This window comes from Cynocephalus volans, chromosome 17 (genome assembly GCF_027409185.1).
Source record: "Cynocephalus volans isolate mCynVol1 chromosome 17, mCynVol1.pri, whole genome shotgun sequence".
In the NCBI taxonomy this organism is placed as follows: domain Eukaryota; kingdom Metazoa; phylum Chordata; class Mammalia; order Dermoptera; family Cynocephalidae; genus Cynocephalus; species Cynocephalus volans.
In genome coordinates this window covers 27,119,733-27,140,782 of record NC_084476.1, presented here as the reverse complement: position 1 = coordinate 27,140,782, position 21,050 = coordinate 27,119,733, and the positions used below count along the sequence as shown (strand labels likewise).

At 43.3% G+C, this 21,050-nt stretch overlaps 1 protein-coding gene across 5 annotated transcripts in view; it reads right to left on the bottom strand.

The window, feature by feature from the left end:
- Nucleotides 1-21,050, bottom strand: part of PTPN3 (protein tyrosine phosphatase non-receptor type 3) — a 119,563-nt gene that overhangs the window by 32,639 nt on the left and 65,874 nt on the right. For all 5 annotated transcript variants that reach the window (XM_063081761.1, XM_063081763.1, XM_063081762.1 and 2 more), the window contains 5 exons: nt 19,394-19,482; nt 15,197-15,260; nt 13,584-13,756; nt 10,991-11,125; nt 8,708-8,884 (listed from right to left, as the gene is read on the bottom strand). In XM_063081761.1, the coding sequence (XP_062937831.1) occupies nt 8,708-8,884; nt 10,991-11,125; nt 13,584-13,756; nt 15,197-15,260; nt 19,394-19,482 (638 nt within the window). The remainder of the gene's footprint in view (nt 1-8,707; nt 8,885-10,990; nt 11,126-13,583; nt 13,757-15,196; nt 15,261-19,393; nt 19,483-21,050) is intronic.

The following is a 21,050-nucleotide window of genomic DNA, read 5'->3' as shown; positions in this document are numbered from 1 at the left end:
TCCTCTGGTGGTTTAGTTATTGAACTGGATCCTGCCAGGCAAGCTCACACAGCTGTACATGTCCCCGTCCCTGCTGAAGGCTTTTTTCCCTCCATCTTGTCTCATTCCTGTGAATAGCTCTGCTGCACAAGACTCCTGGCAACCCAAAGGAAATAAGATGACTGTTACATATTCAGGATAATTTCTAGTATTCCTAGTTTGCATTAATTGCCTGCACTGAGATATATTTTCTTTTTCTCTATCTGATATAGGGCCTTCTGTATCTTAGAGTTGTACTGCCCAATATGGTAGCCACTAGTTTAAATAAATTAAGATGAGAAAGTCAGTTCCTTAGTTGTACCAGTCACATTCCACATGTGGCTAGTGGCTCCAGAACTGGACAGTGTGGTTACAGAACATTTCCATTTTTGCAGGAAGTTCTGTTAGACAGCACTGTCTTAGAGAATTCCAGATGATTAGAACCGAACAGACCTCTATGGTCATCTGATTCAACTCTCGTTCCACAGATGAAGAAACTGAGGTCCAGAGAGGCTGGGTAACTTGCCCAAGGTCACACACCTTTCCTCTCACTTTGTAGACAGAAGTCTGATGGATGTGGGTCCTGAGCAGTTCTCTCTTCTCCTGGCCATGCGAGTCTGCTCTTAAGACCTCATCTCTAACCTCACAGGGCCACGGGGATCAACCATTCCTGCAGTCCTTGTATAGGACAGGATGCTCAATGTCTCTGCATCACCCACACCAGCCCCTTCCTGAGTCACAGACCTTGCACAGATGCTTTGAAAAGCCTACAGATATGGGGTTCTCCTCACACTGCAGACCCTGCCACAGTCTAACCTCGTGTGAGGTGAAGTGATAGGAGAAGGGAGTACACAAAGACACTCAGTGAAAGAAACAGGGAGACAGTTGCCACCACCTCTTACCAAACCTTTCTTTCAAGCCCTTATCCATGGATTTTTCATTAAAATTGTGCTTCTCTGTTTCCTAGAAAGTACAAATTTGTTTACTTTAAATATAAAACCTGTATCATATCCACACAGAATAATTCACAGTCTCAACTTATTCTAATAAAATAAACTGACCAATGTAGAAGCACCAGCTATAGGCAAGAGAAGAGTTTGGCTTTATGGGCTTCAAGTTGCTGGTTGAAGGAAGGGTGTTAGGGATGGAGAGGCATTTCAGAGAGAGGATATTTTGGAATGGAAGTCGTATACTAGTGATAAGTTTTGAGAATGAAAATGAATGAGACTTTAATTTACTTAAAAGGAAGCCAAAAAAAATTCCCCCCAACTTTAAGTGTTACTGTTTACAAGGGCGCCACCTGGTGGCAGAAAGGGCAACTGTTTGGCAGTTGCTAAACAAGCTAAAGCGAAATGGTATTTCCAGGTCTAGGGCTGGACTTGAACCTTTAATATGAAGAAGCTGCAAATAGTGCATACACACTTCAAACGTTTGTAAGGGTCTGGAGGGTGGTGACAGCAACGGAAAGGGTGAAGGACTTGTAATCAAAAAACAGAAAAGCTAGGTAAAGACAGAAGAGAACAGACTAATTTCAATAAAATTATATTCATTATGTTTGCTTAATTTTTAAATTTTGAATTTCTGGACTTCATCATATGAGATTTTAAAGTATTTTTATGTTTTGGTATAAAACTCAATGGCCTATCTAAAACAGCCCACAGTATTAAATACCACCACCACTACTACTACTGCTGCTACTATATTCAGTCATTCTACGCCCCAATCTATTTTTTAAGTTGGACTGGAGAGATTATTTTAGATAGTAATTTATTTAAACAAATGGCTGATTATTTTGCCTGATCAACTGTGCACAGAGGTTCCCTGTAGGGCAGGGTGACATTCTGCTTAGCGTGGAGGATGGACAGACAGGCAAAGAGGACATCAAATGACAAGAAGCAGTGAGAAGGTGGCAGCTAGACACAGCACTGGGAGGTCAGGAGTGATGATGCTGAAACAACGGGGCTCCCTCCTTTGCTACTGCAGGATACAAGGTGCTCCTGAGCCCAGCAGAGGAGGGGGAGGAGGTCAGGGGAGCTGCCCTGTGGAATCGGGGTTCCATGGGGTGACTGCAAAAGGAGTGAAGAAAGGGGTAGGATGAGGAAGCAAAAAGCCAGTGTGGGAGAGTGACAGGGGAGGAGGGAGCTGAGGTGAAAGGTCTGTCCCTGATGCAAGAGGAGGGTTGTCACTGTCATCAGGGAGCCAGAGCAGCCAAGTGGGACTGTCCACACCCTGGCCCCAGGGGAAAAAGAGGCAGAGACAGACTGGCTGTCAGGCAATCACGTATTCAGCCTCAGAAAACAGATGCTTCAGAACCGTAAATGCAATAGGTGTCAGAAACAAAAGCCACGAGAGAATTCATTTCCCTGGTGAGCAGGAATGTTAAAGAAATTAAAATGGCAGGACTACCGATGAAAGAAAGATTCCCACATGATGTTCTCCTAAAACCTAGAAAATTACAAAGACACCCCCCACTCCCACCCCACTCCGAGGAGCGCTGCACAGCTCTATATGGGTGACTGGCAAGGAGGGAATTGCTGTGTGACAGAATAGGGTCCTGTGTTGAGTAACGTTTCTCTCTTGCGTCTAGTGCACTGAACGCAGGGCCAGGTACTCAGTGAGTGCTAAATTAAAATTTTGAATGAAGAAAAAAATGTCTTGACAGGTACCTGGAATTAGCTGAGTTACTCTAAAAGAGCATAAAATTTACTCAGGAGTCTGGGAGCTCAGGTGAAAAGACAAGTTGGGTTAAAGTGTTCTCAGCATCTCCAAGATCAGAGCTCCTGAGACTGTACTGTGCACACAAATCACTTGGGATCTTGTTAAAATGCAACTCAATTTGACAGGCCTGGGAGGGGCCTGATATTTTGCATTTCCAACAAGTCTTCAGGGGATGCTGATGTTGCTGGTCCGTGGCTGTAACCGGAGCAGCAAGGGGCTGGGAGAAAGCAAACCAGTTTGCCCGGAGTGCAGAGTTTCTTCTGAATAAGATTCCTGTAGAAATTTTTCACGTGTGTCCTTACATAAAGGTCCTCGAGTAACACAGAGAATACTGTCTTCAAGTATAGGTTTTTATGATAGGGAGACAGTCTTCATGTGAAACTGTCACTTCAGTCTGTTACAAACACCAAGGACCCAAGATCAGAGTGGCTGAGGGGCATGTTGCTAAGCTGTCTCCTTACTGATGGAATACTGATGGAGTAATGGATGATGAACCTGTCCTGTAGGTTGCCCCTTTGGATATCAGACACCTTGATGGCAAGATAGCACTTGCTAAACCTCAGTTAATTCATGCTCGAACTCCCTGATGAGAATTTCTCATTGACATGTGCCCTTCAGTAGCATCTACCACATGGCTCAGCTCACAGATGACGGTTAGCAAAAGTCATCGAGGTAAATCCGGGTTCTTGGAGTGCAGCTAGATATTGTATGATGTTGCTCATATGATATGGATACCTGATGTGGACAAAGCACAGGGAGCCACCCATGTGGAAACTCGGCAGCTTGTTTGTATCTAAGGGCCCCATCCTGTTTCATCTAACCATTTGTCTGTCCATCCGTCCATTTGTCCATTCGTCCATTTGTCCATTCATCCATCTGTCCATCCATCCATCCGATCAGTCACAGTATTTATAAGTGCCAGGTAACCATGTGAGGTTTTGGGGAGAGAAAGATGAATAGGGCATTATTCCTGCCCTCAAAGAGTTCACTGCCTCAAATAAGAGAAGTTATAAAAGTTACCAAATAATAATACTACTATTATGCTATAACGGAGATGCTCAGATGTCTGGGGGGCAGTAGGAGGCCAGGAGAGACTTCACAGAGCACATGGCACTTGAGTTTGAAAGACGAACTAATGGGAATTTGAACAGGTAGTCAAGGGTGAAGGAGAAGGTGTCCTGGCAAAACACTAATAACAACAAGAAACAAAGCAGTGACAGCACAGGTATAGGCATGAAACACTGAAGAAGCAGAGAAAAGGTATTTGAGCAGGGAATGACATGCTTGAGTGTGCATTCCAGAAAGATAAGTCTGCTATTCTTGTTAAGGATGGTTTGGAAGGAGGAGGGACGAAGACAGGAGGACAGTTAGGACACTCTGGAACAGTCCCTGTGAGAGATGACGGTGGCTAAGTGGGGGCAGTGCAGTGGAGGTGGTGGAGGGGTCAAACTCCAGAGACACTGGGGAGGCAGAATTAGCAAGCTGAGAAACTGGATGAAGACAGTGAAAGGAAGAGAGGAGTAAAGGATGACTGCGGTTTCCAACAAGTACAACCAGGCAGCACTGAAACGATGGACCTAGGAGCAGCCAGGGTTGGACGTGAGGATGAGGAGGTGAGATTGGCCCATGGTGGAATTCTGGTATTTGTGAGACATCCGCATGCAAGTGGGCTGACCCGAGTGAAGGCCAGGCAAGGTGCAGGGAAAACAAACTCATGCTCTTAATGACCCTGTCCCTGGCTGGAGTCCTCCGAGGGAGACACTCGGGTGGCATGCAGAACATCTCTTCACATTCAGATCTGGTGCCACCCTCCAGTAGAGGGCAGGTGGGCACTCAGAGGATGAAGGACGGAAAGCAGCTAAAGGAATTGGGAGTAATTTAAAGAGCAGCAGCCGGGTTGTCAGGGACAAGTGGAAACAGTCACCACTTGGGTCGTTCTAAGAGCTCGAGGCAGGAATCTTCATGCTGGGTCAGCATCGAGGAGGCTTCCAGCACAGTCTGGGAAGAATACTGGCCACCTGGGATGTCCAACCACACAGAGTGCTGCCACAGTGTCACTGGTGGGGTTTTCAGGCCATGGAGGACTGGATGATGGGGCCAAGGGAATTCCCACACTGTTGATGCAGCTGAAGATGGGGATCCCCAAGGCCCCATGCAATGCACAGAAGTTTCAAAATAGAAAATGCTCATATCCCCTGGAAGCTGGCGGGCTCTAAGTGAACAGACAGGCAGCAAAGGAGTTACGGCGGCACAAAGCTTACTCTCTCCCAGGAGTGTCTCATGCTGGTGCCATCAAAACAAGTGGGATAAAAAATAACAAAAAGTCTTTTGAATACAATGCTAAACTGCCCTAAAATTTGTTTCTTCCAGCTTCTGCTCTCCAAGTCATTTTTTCTTTAGGGAACTTCCCCTCCTTGTAACTGGGCAGTGGGGTTTTTCATTTTGCCATGAAGGATACTTACTTCTTTGCAGAATTTGGTCTATGAAGCAAGGAAAGGCACATGCAACAGCTGATAGAGGCTTGGGAGTAACAAGAGCACAGCCTGCCTGGGCACAGAGCAAACTTCCAGGGATTCACAACTATAATCACAAACTCTGTGGAGCTGCTATAAATATGAAACAAACTGGCGAGTGACTCATCCGCTAGGACAATATCCACACAACCTAAGTCCAACGGCTCTTATTCTTTCTTCCTCTCCTTTTTTAAAAGAGTACAGAACATCACGCTTCATTCTTCTTAAAAGGAACCCTCTTCGCTGTCTGTGATGTTATTTGTCTGATTTCTCTGACAGAATGCATCTTTTTTTACCTCAACACAAATCTGCTGTATAAAACATGTCAAATGTTTCATAAGCATTTTGCAAATACTCACTGAAGTAACCGACACAGTTTTTTTCACCAAGTACAGACCAGCCTGTCTTTCTTGTCTTGGGCAGTGGAGGGCCTCCAGACTCTCAGGAAGACCAGCTACCTCTGAAGACCCAGAAGGTGGCTTCCTACCAGCAGAAAGAGGTCCCCTACCTACCCAAGGGGGCAGAGATGCTGATTTTCCAACTGTTCACCCCACTTGCAAAGCACAGCCACTAACTTGACTCTCCAAGATGTCTATTGTCACTGAACCTGGCAAAACCTCAGCAAAGGAGGCTTCCTTAGAATAACCATTATTTGCTATTTTTAGCATCTAGCTGCAAAATAAAAAGTGCCCTAGGATGACACATCTTACAAGGTCTCATGGAAGAGTTTCAAAAAGAATCAACATGCAATCTGTAGGGACAAGCAGGGCCAGAAATTACTTAAATCAAACACGGTCTGGAGAAGTGAACTTTAAAATTTTCTTTAATTTTAATGAACTTGAATTTAAATAGTCCTAAGTGGCTGGTGACTCCTGTATTGGACTGGGAGGGTCTAGATTCCCTACAATTCCATAATGTGACTGCAGATCACAGTAGGAATATCCGATGTAGGACTCAGTCAGGCTTCCATGAACCTCAGACACTCCCCAAACCCTCTTCTCCTTTCATCAAAGTGACAGAGCCCCATAGTGTGGTGACAACAGCTGATAATGTGCTACTTGCCCAGCTGGCCTGGGGGCTCCTGAAGGCAAAGGCTTGTCAAATTCGCTTTGACGCCCCCCTCAATGATCGGCAGAGGAAGTATAAAGTGTGCTGCTAGACTTGGGAATGAATGTAGCCCTTTAAAGTGTCCACATGTCATTGGACAGAATGCTTCTTTCCCCCACTGGCACTGACCATGTGACAAGACATCAGAGGGTGCTGGCCTGTAGGGCTCTCAGAGGCCATCCACCCAGCCTGCTCCCACAGAAGAGCAACCAGTGAGTGGCAGTGAGTGCCCAGACCACAAGCCAGACGATGATCCCAGACCTGCTCACACTGACTGTGATTTCAGAAATGCCCTTTTCACTTGCAGACATTCTGGGGATTCACCCCACTTTAAATAAATGATAAATGCTTTAGTCTAGACAAGTGTTGTCAACAATACTTTCTGCAATGATGGAAATGGACGGTACTTGTGGTCCAATATGGTAGCTACTATCCATGTGTGGCTGTCAGGCACTTGAAATGAAGTTTGTGTGACTGGGGAACTGAATGCTTACATTTTATTTTATTTAAATCTGAATAGCCACCTGTCACTGGTGCTTCCTGTATTGGACAGTGAAGGTCTAGGTGCTCTACAGTTTTGCAATGAGTTTGCAAACCACAGTAGGAAGCTCTGACTTGAGGGGTGGGGGTGGGAGGGGGCTTCCCAGAATCCTTGGACAGTTCCCTAAACCCTCTTCTCCTTTAGCCAAAGCAACAGAGCCCCATTGCAAACTCCATCTGGCTCTAGTCACGCACGCCTGCACTTCTACCTTGTATTTCTAGATTTGCTTAGAGTTTGCAAAGCCACAGGGTCACACAAAGGAACTCACACCTGTCAACTGTAGCCTCAACAAAGGAGCATCAGGCTGCAAGTTGGAGCAAGAGAAAGTGATCGTTTCACTAAAAGCACCATCCAAGCTCAGGTGACAGGAAAATAATGACCACAGGGATTATTGAACCAGAGATGTTAAGAACACAGATAAGCTGGAAACCGTGCTTGCTGTAGGCAGGAGCAGAGGAGAGTAGCAACCTCACACATAAGTGAGACGGAGATTTGCAATTCACCTGTGAATGCCTAGAGACAGATCATGATGCATTTAATGCTGTAACCTGGTAGCTACAGTGGTTAAAAAAAAAACAAACCACAACTTACAGATTAACTGAAATGCCTGCTTGCTAATCCTCTGCTGTTAGAGGAAGCATTATGCTTCTATATTTTGGGCACGGTATAAAGCTTAACGGAATGGATACCTAGTGACTATAGTTGATTTCCTAACATTTTATCCTTTCCTATCATACTTTAGCTTAATTTATAATCTATGTCTTGTCTACTTCAAAAAATTATTTGAGGTAGCCTACCCTAAAATGTATCGATAGAGTAGAACTGTGAATTCATTACAACAAGAAAAAAAATTAGACTCATATAATAAGGGCAAGGAAGGAAGAGAAGGGACTACATCAGAAACCTGGGCTAAGGGAAATGAATGCAATTGGGTGTAACATGCGGCTCTGAGCTCCCGGGTAACAAAGGCAAAAAGGGAACTAATGGATTAGATACACCTTACTGAATAACAAAACGACTCAAGCCAGTCTTTCAGGAGAGAGATATTTTTTCCTGGCCTTAAGCTATGAGAAAAATTTGTCACATTAAAAAAAGGGGAGGGTTGGCTGGTTAGCTCACTTGGTTAGAGCATGATGCTGATGATAACACCAAGGTGAGGAGTTCAGATCCTCTACTGGCCAGCTCCCAAAAAAAGGGGGGATGGGGAGGTGCAGGGGCATGAGGCATAAAAGGATTTGGTGAAAATGTCTTGACAAAAATCTGACAAAGAAAATCAAGGATGTTCTAACAATCTTTTTTCTTTACACTAACTATTAATTTTAAACAAAAAGAAAACAAAAACCCCAAGGGCACACTGTTCTGGGAAGGCTTCTAGAAGTAAGCACATTCCCAGTGATCTGACATCACACCACAGTAAAACTCTGATAATCTAGAGAAATTGTAGATAACATTCTGGCCCTAGAGTCCTGTAGATAACTTGGCCCTAGAGTTTATACCTATGGAATAGCGAATGATTTAAATTGAACTTTGCTCATGAGTTGGAGAGAAGACTATTCAGGAGGCTAACAAATACTTGGAGAGTAGAAAGACTTTGTCTTCGACAAAAACTCTAGTTGCCAGGCACACAGGTCGCCTGCCTGTGTGGAAAGGTGGAGTCTGATTTATGTCCTTGTCCTGGCAGAGAGCACCCTGGGGAGCTGGCTACAGGGACCAACTCTTCACTCCTCTCCAGTAGAAATCTGGGCCTGGGCAAATTCCTCAACAGCCAAAAAGCAGAAACAGAGAAAGAAAAAAAACACAGGTTTCTTACTCTCGGTATGGGCTTCGGTTCTGAGAAACTTCAGAATCGCTATCTTTTGGGGACAGAGAGCCCTTGTAAGTGTAAAACACATCTTCGGTTTCCGTAATGTACGTCATTTCATTTGCAAGGTTGTCTGCAGAAGAGTGGCGTGGCTTTCGGATTTCGTGCCGGAGCCGAGGACTTCGCCTGGGTCGGGGAAAGGTTGAGGGTAAGGTGTTGAAAGCAAATTTCATTTAATTTTATCAGACATCAGTGATCTAACTTTCTGTCCTGACCTTTCAAAGGATGCCTTGCTGATGCTGTTAGAAACTCAGAGCTGGTTAACTCATTACTGGACTAGCAGAATTCACTAAGGGAGACACGGGTCCCTAACACTCTCAGCCAACTGGTGTGGCCCCCAGAACTGTAGTCTCGGCTTTCTAAATAGGCAGGATTAGATTGGTTTACGCCCTTTAAGAACTCAGTGAGTGTTGATTTAGGGTGAATTATTCTTCCAGGAGGACTCAAGCTATATTGACTGCTGATCAGACAATTTTTCTGATTAATTTTTAACAATGTACATAAAAGGTTTAGAAGCCAAAGAACATTTCTTAACAAAACTCAAATCTTATTTCAATGACAACCCTTCATGTGAATTTCACTTGATCCAAGAGGAAATGTTTGCTTTTTAAAATATATCCCTCATTAAAGGTGTGGCATCCGATGGGCATACGAGCCCCACCCTGTTCTCCAATAGTACAGTTGCCCTGTGACCTCAGGCAAGTCATACCACCTCTCTAGGCTTCAGCATACTTACCTGCTCCTGAGAATGAATCCCACAAGGCGATGTTCTCAGCACACCCTGTGCAGCACCTATGGGTCAGCTCCTGCAGTGGGTGACCCGGGCTGCTGTGCTTTCTAACTTCTATTTTCCCTCACAGTTCTTCCATCTTCTCTTTCTTTGTTAGTCCTTGGGACTGTCAGGACCTCTATGCTTTACAATTCCCCTTGGCCTGGATAATCAATAATGCAGTGTCCAAAGCAGAAGTAAAAAGGCTCTTGTGACTCTTCTGGAGAGGACCTATAAATAGCAGCAAGAGCTCCAGACCACGAGTGTGGCAACAGCTAACCCTGCTGTTCTCCTGGATCCTGTCCTGGGCCTCTCTCTGGGTCTCTGGCATTACTGCTGAAGAGATTTTCAGATAAATTAAGCTGCTACTTTATAGCATAAATTTACCTCTTTAGGATGAGGTGTCTAAACTTTGGAAACCAAGAAGCAAATCTATTCACTCATATCATGATTTCTAACACTAAATACCAACACTGTCCCTGCCAAAAGCACTTGGCCTCCAGTGGAGGTCTTTACCAAGCAGGCCCTGTATAGTCTCTCCTCTCTCTGCCTATCTCCCAGCTTCCGTTGGTCCTAGTAGGTCCTGGCCCAGGAAGGTACAGGTCTACCCTGTCTTTAAAGCCACACTCTTATTCCAGCGTGGATCTGGGGACAATGTTTTCCTGCTTGGTGTCCCCTTCTGCTGACACCTGGCCTTTTTGGAGGCATTCACAAAAACAGCCTGATGTCTTTGGGGACCATTATAATAAAATAATGATAATAATAATTCCACCTGACCTGTTTTAAAAATAAGCTTACAAAGCACTTGTACATTATTATTTCATTTGTGTTAATTTTTACAACCCTTTTACATATGAGGAAACGGAGACCAGAGAGGTAAAGAAACGTGTAAATTAACAGAAGGGCAAAAATCTGAGTTCAGGTCTTCCATCTACAAACCCAGTGCCCTTCCCACTTTGGCAAACTCCTCCTTCCTTTTAAGCTGAGTCCATCCTCTTAAAAGCAGCTGGGCTACTTCTCTAGGGGCACCTGATCCTGTTGTTGAAGATTACACTTCCTTACATCATTTACATCACATGCCTCCATTAGATTTTCCCAAAGTTTATTTTGTGGGATGTTAATGGGAAACATAAGATTAAATACAGTTAAACATGCTTCTTTATCACAGGACTTCTTAGACTGTTTAATGTGCTAATATGTGCTGTGATTCCAAGAGGGGCATTTCAGCAGGCTACAATTTCCAAATACATTTTCAAGAAAGAGCATCTCAGCACTGTACACTGTGGAAAATGTTTAGCTAGACTTGTGTATCTCATAAAAACAGTGACTTCTGCAATAGGCAAAAATGCAAATGTAAGCTCTGATTGTAGGTCATCTATACCTAGGAATTTATAAGTTGACTTTTTATTTTTATAGGAGATAACACGTTCCCTGGTGAGTAGAACAAAAAGAGGAGGACATACCAGTTGGGAGTAATAGGAGGTGACCGAGAAGGGAGACTCTTGGTTTCTAAATGCTCCACAGATAAAGATCTCTGCATGGCTGGGTTCCATACCATTCCTCCAATCACCTTTTTGCAATATTGGTTATTTACAGACCTGAAAAACCAGAGGCAGGTTCACTTTCTACACAGACATGTTCGATGAGAAAGAAATTATGGCATTTGTGAAGCAGAGTCTACACACACTCCTCCCCGACAGATGACTGGTAAGCCTCCGTGACACCAACGCAGGTTACGAGGAGCAGAGGTTGACTGGCCAAAAGTGATGCCTTTCTATCCTGGCTTTTCCCTCTGCTATTTCTTCTCTTTTGGTGAAAATGCTTTCTTGTCCTAACTACTTCAGGCAACGAAGTTGCTTCCAGAATACAACCAAACCTTATCAGCGTAGAAGGAATTCCAGGGTAACAGAGAAACACAGTTCAATGACTTCCTGGGCTTCTCACTTCACTCACACTGGCATGAGTGAAAATACTAACCGTCCTTCTGGGTGTCCTTTGTCATCTGAGCTGGCAGAAGCCACCACTGTAAACCGCTGGTAACTCTTTGAGAGAACCTGAGAATGTACTTAGAAAGTATAGTTTTGGGCCATGCTCTTTAAATGTGCCACTCTGTGGGTAGCTTTTGAATTTTATTTAGACCTAGGGAATTTAAATCTTAGCTATCTAGACCCCTCAGAGAATGAATTATTTGAGAGAACAGAGTATGAAGCCTGTTTAGGGGTAATACTTTCAGTTCTGGTGTTTCTAAATTTTAAACTATGATTTAATGTCTTATGGAACCATTTCACATATTTCCTTGTGGCCTAAAATCAACCAACCAACAAAACAAAACAAAATAAATAACACAAACAATACAAAACTCCTCCTAGAATATCATGAACTACTTTACAATAAGAAATGCTACTGTCACCCAATCAAAATGCTCACAGTACCACCCCTAGGAGAACCTTTCCTCTGAGGTAGGCCTTCATCAGAAACCACATTACTGTGGATTAAGAGCAAAGGATCAAAACACGGGGAGCAAGCTGCATGATTCCAAGGTTTAACATGGCAGTTCCCCAAAGCATGTGTCACAGGTTATTAATAGGGACACTCTGAAGAAAGTGTTCCATAGTCCCATAAGCTTGGAAAATACTGAACAAATTTCTTTTATGTGGAACCTCTCAGAAGGCCCAACATACAAATGTGCAACATATCTCCATGGGTTGGGGAGATCACGCAACCTCTCTAAGCCTCAGTTCCCTCATCTATAAAACGGACGTCATGAGGCTGAAATTCACCAGTATGCTGAGGCTGGTATGGGGAGTAAAGAATGGCAGACTTGTTGCCCCAAAACACCCCCTGTGGCAGATTAAAAGGATTGGCTGGTTCTGCCTTTGGCTCTTGGAGCCCTGGGCCTCCATGTAAGAAATTCAACTACCCTGCTAAAGAGTCCACATGGAGAGGTGGAGGGGCCCAGGTGAGTCCAGCCTTCCAATCATTCCATCAAGACAACAGGTGTGCAAGAGAGGTTGCCTTGAACCCTCCAGACCAACCCAGCTACCAGCTGCACCTCACCGAAAATCCCAGTCGATACCATACAGAGCAGAAGAATCATCTGGCCAAGCCCTTCCCAAATTCCTGACCAAGAAAAGCTTGAGAGACAACAGAATGGTGGTTGCTTTAGGCCACCAAAATAGGGGTAGTTTACTAGGCCACAAAAGATGACAAGAACCCATCCCCCTGCACTGGCTGCAGATGAGAAAGTTTTGCAATGATGAAATTGAAACAGCAAATTAAAACCAAAGTGGCAGAGGCAGGATTTCAACCCAGGCTGCTAAGCAAGAGTGCATGCTTTCAATCCCGTCACTACACCACCTCTCATTTGACCTGAAGGATTAGGTCCAACCTAGTTCAAAACTACATTCCAATACATTATTTTCATGACTTGTTCAATAATAGAGTTACTGAATGTATAAAAAATACTAGACAGTATAATAAGAGCTAAACACTTGAAAAATATATTTGTTCTTGGTTCCTAAGAAGCTGAGAGTGAGCATTTAGCACCATAAATACTATCACTGATACTAATGGCAACTTCAACTTACTGAATCTATAAGTTACCTAATGACTATCAATGTAATAGGAAAGTTATTAGAATAGTCTGGTGAAGTTCCGCATATCAGATAATGGCTCTGACAAGGGCCTCATTTAATTAGGAACAGCCACATCAATAACGAATCATAAAAACAATTTTGGAAACAAATGATTTAGAAATAATAAGAATAACTTGATGAACAATTTCTGCTATCTCTTTTACTTAGAAGGCAGTCTTGGAACAAAGAAATAAAACAAATACAAACTACATGGTTATTTTATTCAGAGAATAAATAAAAATTTTAAAATTCATATATGATATGTATATTTAAAGAAATTAATTTTACTATGCTAGTCATTTGAATATCATTCCTGTGGGTAACAGTCTCTTCTTTTGTCCGAGGATGTCCATTACCCAGCGGTGACCAGGACACGTTTATATCTACTCTAGGGTGGATAGCATCCTGAAAGCATACTCACTTTTTGGGGTTCCTAGAGCCCAGAGTCCAGTATTGAGACAGAACATTCTTTTCCTGAGGTAGTAGCTTCTTTGCCTGAAAGAATGTATGGTGCTCGACACAGGATTTCCACAAGTTTTTGCAAGATCGGTAATTTAACATGTTGAAGGCCACAATATGTTCCCTGGATTCAGTCTGGGCAGAAGGACAGGAGAGATTTCATCTGCACAGATGTAGGAGCAAGGTCTCGCAAACATTTTACCCACATCAGTGGTAACCAGGGAAGATGCAAAAGACAGCCGGAAACTGGCCTCCAAATGCCTTAGCCACAAACCAGCGTGACAAGAATATTCAAGAGCAGGATTTGTTGATCATCTTTATGAATGTGGCAATAAAGATGACCAGAATCTACTCTTTAACATCGTTTGTGGTTCTTCATGAAAACTTTTATTTTGAATCAGCTTACATTTCTAGGTTGGATATATTTGGAACACCCAGATAAGGACTGTCCAATATGTTCCTTTTAAAATTTAGCTCTGGGAACATCTCTCTTCTGAAGAAATACTCTTTCACCTTTTGGACAATAGCAGTTTTATAATCCTCTAGGTTTTTCTTTGCTTTCCATAAAGCACAGAATTAAATACAGTGTTCATATGAGGGGGTCTTTAAAAAGTTCATGGAAAGGTTCATACTACCTTTTAATTCCATTTTCAAAAAATGGAATTAAAAAACTTTTTGAAGTACCCTCGTATATAATAATCGTTTTAATCATTTGCTTTACCTTCATCTTACAAGAGTTTAGGTTTTCTGTTTTCATGTTAAACTGCCATCTTAAGCACTTTTGTGCCAATGTAAATCTTACTCTGGGGGGTCAGGAGCCCCAGACTCTAGCTTTAGCTTGCTCTGAGTTTTACTGTTTCCATTTCTAACAGTTCATTGCTATGTGGGGCCATTTTAAGCACATATTATCTTTGAAAAATTAGGAAATGGACATAGTGACAGTAAGTGAAAAATATGTAGCATAACAAGATGGAAAGAGCAGGTGCCTCAGATTCATCATGATCTGGCTCAAGTTTCAGCCCCCCACCTGCCAGCTGTGGGAGCCTTTGTTTCCTTATCTCCAAGTCCTGCTTCTCGATGTGGACAAGCAAAGTGAATTCCCTAGAATGCTGGGGACTCCTTCTGAGACACACATACAAGGCCATCACGCATTTTATACAAATGGGAAAGGACTGACCTTGTTCACATTTATTGCTACTCTGTGGTGGGCTCTCTGCCAGGTGCTTTGACCAATGTTCTTTTATTTAATCCTCACAATTCCCCGAGCAGTGGACATCATTGCATTTCTGGAAACAAGGTAACTTGGGCTAGGAGAGGTTAAGTAACTTGCCCAGCCGGTAAGTGGAAGGGCCAGGATCTAAACTGTCTCTGACTCCAAAAGAAGTTAATTCTCCGACCAGATAAGCAGAGTGAATTATACAGAGAAACACTGGATCCTTTGGGCTCTCGCTCCACTATGCCCGACTCTTTCTTCCCTGTTATATATATATGGCAAATTGCCTTCAACCCCTGAAGAATGAAGAGTTGAAGTAACTTAAAAACACATGAAACAAAGCAAGCAACACAGTAACTCACCTGTTTCTGTCGCTGATGTATAAAGAACTTTTTCCTTTTGAAAGAAATTTTGAGAATGTTCACCCTGCAAAAAATTAAACAAAACACAGACAGAGCACATCAGGGAACCACCAGGAGGTAGCTGACGCCTCTTAAGGTGTGTCTTCTATACTGTGATCCTGATGATCTGGGGTTCTTGGCTCCCTAGAGTTCACTTTGCTGTAGAAATGATGGCAGCCCGATTGCCTCAGCCAGGCACCAAGTAGCTAACTGAAGCTGAGTGTCACATAAGGGCCACTGGATTACAATGTGGCTTTTAAATAACAAGAAACATGGGCCACGTGCTCTTTGCAATAAGCTTCTTTTGTGACACTGCAGCTCTGCGCAAGCTGGTGTCGGCATGGGGAAGACAGCAGAGAGCAGTGTGGAGCAGCAGAGAGCAGACCTGGGTCCTTATCCCAGCTCCATTACTCATCAGCCACGTATCAAGTAGCCTGTTTATCGTGTGCATAACAGTAGAACTATTTTTTTCATTGACCAGGCTGCTACTAAGAGCTTTACATACATCCCCTCAATTAAGCTTTGCAATCCTGAAAAGTAAGCATTGTTATACCCAGTTTTCATGAGGAAACTGAGGCTCAGAGGCATCACCCAAGCGTTCAAGATCATTCAACCAGCACTTGGAGCCCGGATCTGAGCCCAGGTCTCACCCCACTCCAAAGCCAGTGCTCTAAAGCCCTGCGCTGGGATGTCCTGTGAAGAGTGGCAGGAACACTGCCTTTCTCATAGAGCTGCCTCGTGAAGACTCAAGTGTTTCAGGCATGTCGAGTCCTAGCATGATGCTTGACACGTGGCAGGCCCTCAATACCTGGTCCTTTAATTAAAATTAATTAAAGAGATCATTTTTCTTTTCCTCCTTTTTTTTGGGGCGGCATAGGGATTGAACACTTGGTGTTATCAGTACAATGCTCTAACCAACTGAGCTAACCAGCTGGCCCTAAAGAGATCACTTTTTAAATTAACTTAATTCATTTACGTGAAACTACTGTAAGCCATACAAGGGAGGCACATCTCCCCACTGGAATCTTTATTACTGAAACACTTGGAGACAATAAAAGAATTCTACTATTCTCTAGAACCATATGAAGACCTTGGTAGAGCATTCTACAACAGAGAGGCTGGGTAGGTAAGGTGAAAGTTTACATGTGTGACATTTCCCCAGTTGGATCAGCAATAATATATACCTATATTACACATTAAAGATTAAATAATGCACACCTACATTAAACAATCTGTTGGCAGATGTAACTGTCAAGTCAATTTTTTGGGTGACTACAAGTTAAAAATGTAAGGACCAGAAGAGAGTTTTGGTTCAGTCCTCTGGGACGCAATCTTTCTAGTGCATGTTACCCCACCTGCCAACTCCCTGAAGTCAGTGGGTCTCTTCCCTGCTCTTCTGTGCCAAGCAGCAGATGCGGGAATTCCTGTTCTGCAGAATAGGTCAGGAGAACCAACTCAGCTTTTGCGTTCCTAGCCTGGCGTTGCTCGGCCTGTGGAATCTGTAGACCTCGTGCCCTGCCACTGGCTTCACATGCCAGTGTGTGTGTGTGGGGGGCCTGCTGGACCCCCTAGGGTTCAGAGGGCTCCAGCTCTGCTCTCTCTTCTTCCATGCTACCCTCAATTTCTCTACTTGACAGCTGTCTCTCCGCGAGCACATCTGAAGCAGCACAGACATGATCCAGGCAGTTTCTGGGCTGAAGGCCCTACAGGCTCCTTACTGCCCTTCACTCACTCATAAGGAAAGAAAACTGTACTGAGCGCCTAGCTGTACTAAGTCCTGTGCCAGGCCCTGGAGACAGAGTGAACGAGATAGTGGGCACTGCCATCTGGAAACTTATAATCTAATGGGGGAGACAGGTACCTACTAAATAATGATACACATAACTCAATCACTCTAATTGTGACCACTGCAGGCAGGAAAATCTAGCATCCACAAGACTACTAGGGACTGAGTCTGTGCTCCTATGGCCTGTGAGGCCCTACCGACCCAGCCTCTCTCCTGCCGCTCCCCACACCACACCATGCTTCAGCCTGACCCACCCACCTCCCCTTTCCTCACTACGCCGTGTTCTCTCTTGTCTCTGGACCTACACTCACTCTGCACCTTCTCTCTAGAATTCATTCCCTTGGGCCAAAGCTCTGCTGGTCTTCAGATCCTGTTAGTGTTCACCTCAGTAGGCTCAGGGCCCTTCCTGCGTCCTGCCTTCTTGGTGCATGGTCAAGCACCCCACTAACCACACTGGGGTCACCATTTGGTGCTGGCCTTCCTGCTGGTCTCTGAGGTTTTCACCAGAGGCAGGGGCCAGGCCTCAACAGGAGTCAGTTTGATGCTGAAAGATGAGGGATAATTCGGCAGGCCTGTGGGCAAGCTGGGGGTTGCGGGTGTTGGAGTCCCTGCAGGCTCTGCAGAAAAGGCTTCTACCGACAAAGCTACTTCTGACCACGCTTTCTGCTTCTCTCCTGAAGTGCCCTCATGGGACTCACATCTTCCCTGAAATGTGATGGACCAGCCCCTCTTTGTGAGGGCTTAGGAGGTTCAACCACAGGCAAAGCTGGTCCCAGGTGGCTTGAGGCCTGTGGCATCTGGGGGAAACCCAAAGCATTCAGATGGGCTTGGCAAGGGAAAATGAACCCTGTGTCCACTGCTCCCTCTGCTTAGCCTGATCTTGGTCCTGAGCAGGCCAGAGAGGTGGCCAGGCCACACCCCAACTAGCCAAACCAAGGCTGGGGTCTCCTGCTTCCTGTGAGAGGCTTTTAATAGAGACGAGGAGAAAAAAAGATGGAGAGAAGACCCTGGTACCTGTTATATTGATTTTATTGTGAAACTGAATAGGGCTGACATTTTTTTTGTTTTTGTTTTGGAAAACAGATACATTGTAAACTTAATTGAAAAATCAGTGCCCATAACTGTGTATCCTATTTAAGCATTTTCCCGTTAATATTATTTTTAACGGTGGAACAAAAGTATATAGGCTGTGGAGTTAGACTCTCAGGGTGTGAATTTCACCCATGCCAATTATTAGCTGTGTGACCCTGGACAAGTTCTTACTTAACTTCTTTGTACCTCAGTTTCCTCCTCTGTAACACTGAGGATAATAACAATGTCTTTTTCAGGTTTAAATGCAATAAAGCAAACATGTAGTTACAAAACTTGGACAGAGTAAGCATTCAGTAATGATTACTGCTATTGTTATTATTACCTCTATAATTTTATTTGTTATTTATAGTTTTTTTTCTGTTATAAATAACACTGTGATGAACATCTGTGTGTCCTACTTAATAAAGTTCTATGTTGCCAAGTTGAGGAACAGATTTAGACCCAATGGTCAAACTCCATGGGGCACATATCTGGCACCAAATCTTCTCTTACTCCTTTCCCTGACTTCTTTCCTTGCTGCCACCGTTTTGCCAAAACTTCATTTTTTTTTTTTTTACATGTTTGTACTTTTTCTTCTGCATCTCCCACTGCCTGCAGCACTCACTCTCTTCAACCTACTTGGCAAATTTGTCCCACCCCCGTTCTGTATACCATCACACTATCCTCTATGAGGATGGTACTATTTTGGTGTTGTCTCCCCTGAAAAAAGCTTCCTGTTGCCTGGCACTTTAAATTCAAACTTCTCTCCAAAAATCAGCTCAACCCACAAATAACACGTGACAGTTGACCTACACAAGTTTTCTCTTCCTACCAGGCCCATGAGCTCCTAGGGCGAGCACTCAGTTGCTCATGTGTTTGGGTCTTCTTAGGGTTAAGAACAGAGCAGGATACTTGGTAAAAGTCCAATTAATAACTGAAGAACAGAACTGAAAATACAGTTCCTGCCCAGAGCAAGCTCTTCTCTGAATTCTGGCCAATGTGCTTCCCAGGAAGGATTGCTTAACTCCAAGATCTACCTCATGGTATTCCATCCACGATGTTTCCACACAGCATCCCAAACCATAAGGTGACTGGGGGGAGATGAACGCTAGCAAAAACAAAACTCCTAATTTTCCTAAATATTAAATCTGAAACAAATTCAGAGGCCAGAGGTTAAAACTTAGGGGAAAATCTCTACCCCTTCTTTAGAAATAAAAGTTTAAAACTAGAGGTAACATTACTTTTGTTCAGCATATATTTAAAGCATGACTCAGAAAATAACTAGAACTGTTTGCACTTACCAAGGATAGAAACTTGTGCAAATGTATTTTCGGTATACAGCAATGCCCGCAGAAGCAACTCCAATCATTAGATCTAAATTGTGCAGATCCTGTAAAAAGGAAGATCTCAGATTCACAGCATGTTACAGTCATGCATATGCCCTCCGGTAACTTTCAAGCACCCACGCTTTTATAAACATCAGTATGTATAAGCTCCAAAGGGGAAAATGTTACTGAAAACAGGCAAAAATCCCCACTTAACTGATACTTAAGATCCAAGGACACAGCACCAAATTCTTCTAAAGTGAACACACACTGAGTGTCAGTAACACCTGGTTTAGAAAGTTACCAGATAAGCCCACTCATTCCACAGAATCAGTTAAATGAACATTCAGTTTTAAAATTTCAACCATCAGCATTAGATAGCCATGTTAAAATCAGAAAGGCCTCACCTGCTGCACAGCTTTATACAAATCTCTACTCCCATACTGAAAAGGCTTTAGCTATTACAATATGATGATGAAAATTTCAAAGTGTAGAACTGTTGGCTCGAAATCCAATTAAGAAATAAGTGTTGCTTATAAATCCAATACAGCCCACATTTACTAAGAGCCTATGCTAGGCATTGCTGCAGACAATGAAGATACACAAGGAAGACACAGTGACTACAAGCAGTTTTAAATCCATTTGAGAACGAGATGAGTATAAGTAAATAAAATTTAAAATAAAACAGTTCCTTCCCTTGAGTCATTGATATTTCTATTTCGCCAATCAGATACTCATAATTATAAAGAAGGGGAAGTATCTCAGTTACAACTGACTGTGTACCTTTGGTCCACCACTTACTAGCTATGTTATCTTGGGCTTCTGAGCCTCAATTTTTCTTTGAAAAAGATTACGGAACCTACCTCAAAGAGTTTTTAATAGAGAATGTAAGTAATTTTATTAGAAGAATTAAGAATTTTATTAGAGAGTATAAATAAAGAACCTAGAACAGGGCTTGGCATATGGAGATTTTAGAATAGGTCTTGGTATGTGGTAGGTACAATAAACGTTCATTCCCTCTGGCTGTGGGACAAATCATTTATGAACAACAATATGAACATAGGGAGTTAGGGAAACTGGACAAGAAAAACAGTGCTGAGACAGAGGACGGTCAGAGTATTCACTATGGGCACCTAAATGAAATCACATGCTTAAAGCAAAACCAAATTTGCATAATGGAGAACAAATAAGGTTGCATTTAAACATGATACCTAGTCACGATATTATATTTATATATTTGTATATTTATTTAATATGTTTATATTAAATTATGTTAATTTAACATAATATTTCACAAAATAAGGAAATATCAAGCAGGTGGGACAGAAGAACAAATTAGCAAATGAAATAAAAATAGAGTAAATAAGGAAATGAATGAATGGTCTGGGTGGGCCAGAGACCTGGGTCTCAAATCTCCTGATTGTGTGGTCTTTCAATACACACCTCAACCCCTGTGTCACAGACAGTTACTGGTCACTCTAAATGCCCATGGCCAAACCCACATTACCCACCTCCCCTTGTAGGAGGCAGGGCCATGCGGCGAGTTCTGACCAACGTGCTCTGCAGAAGTGGTCTGTGTCTCTTCCCTGCAAAGCATTTAAGAGCTGGTGTTCCCTCCACTTCTCTTCCCTGT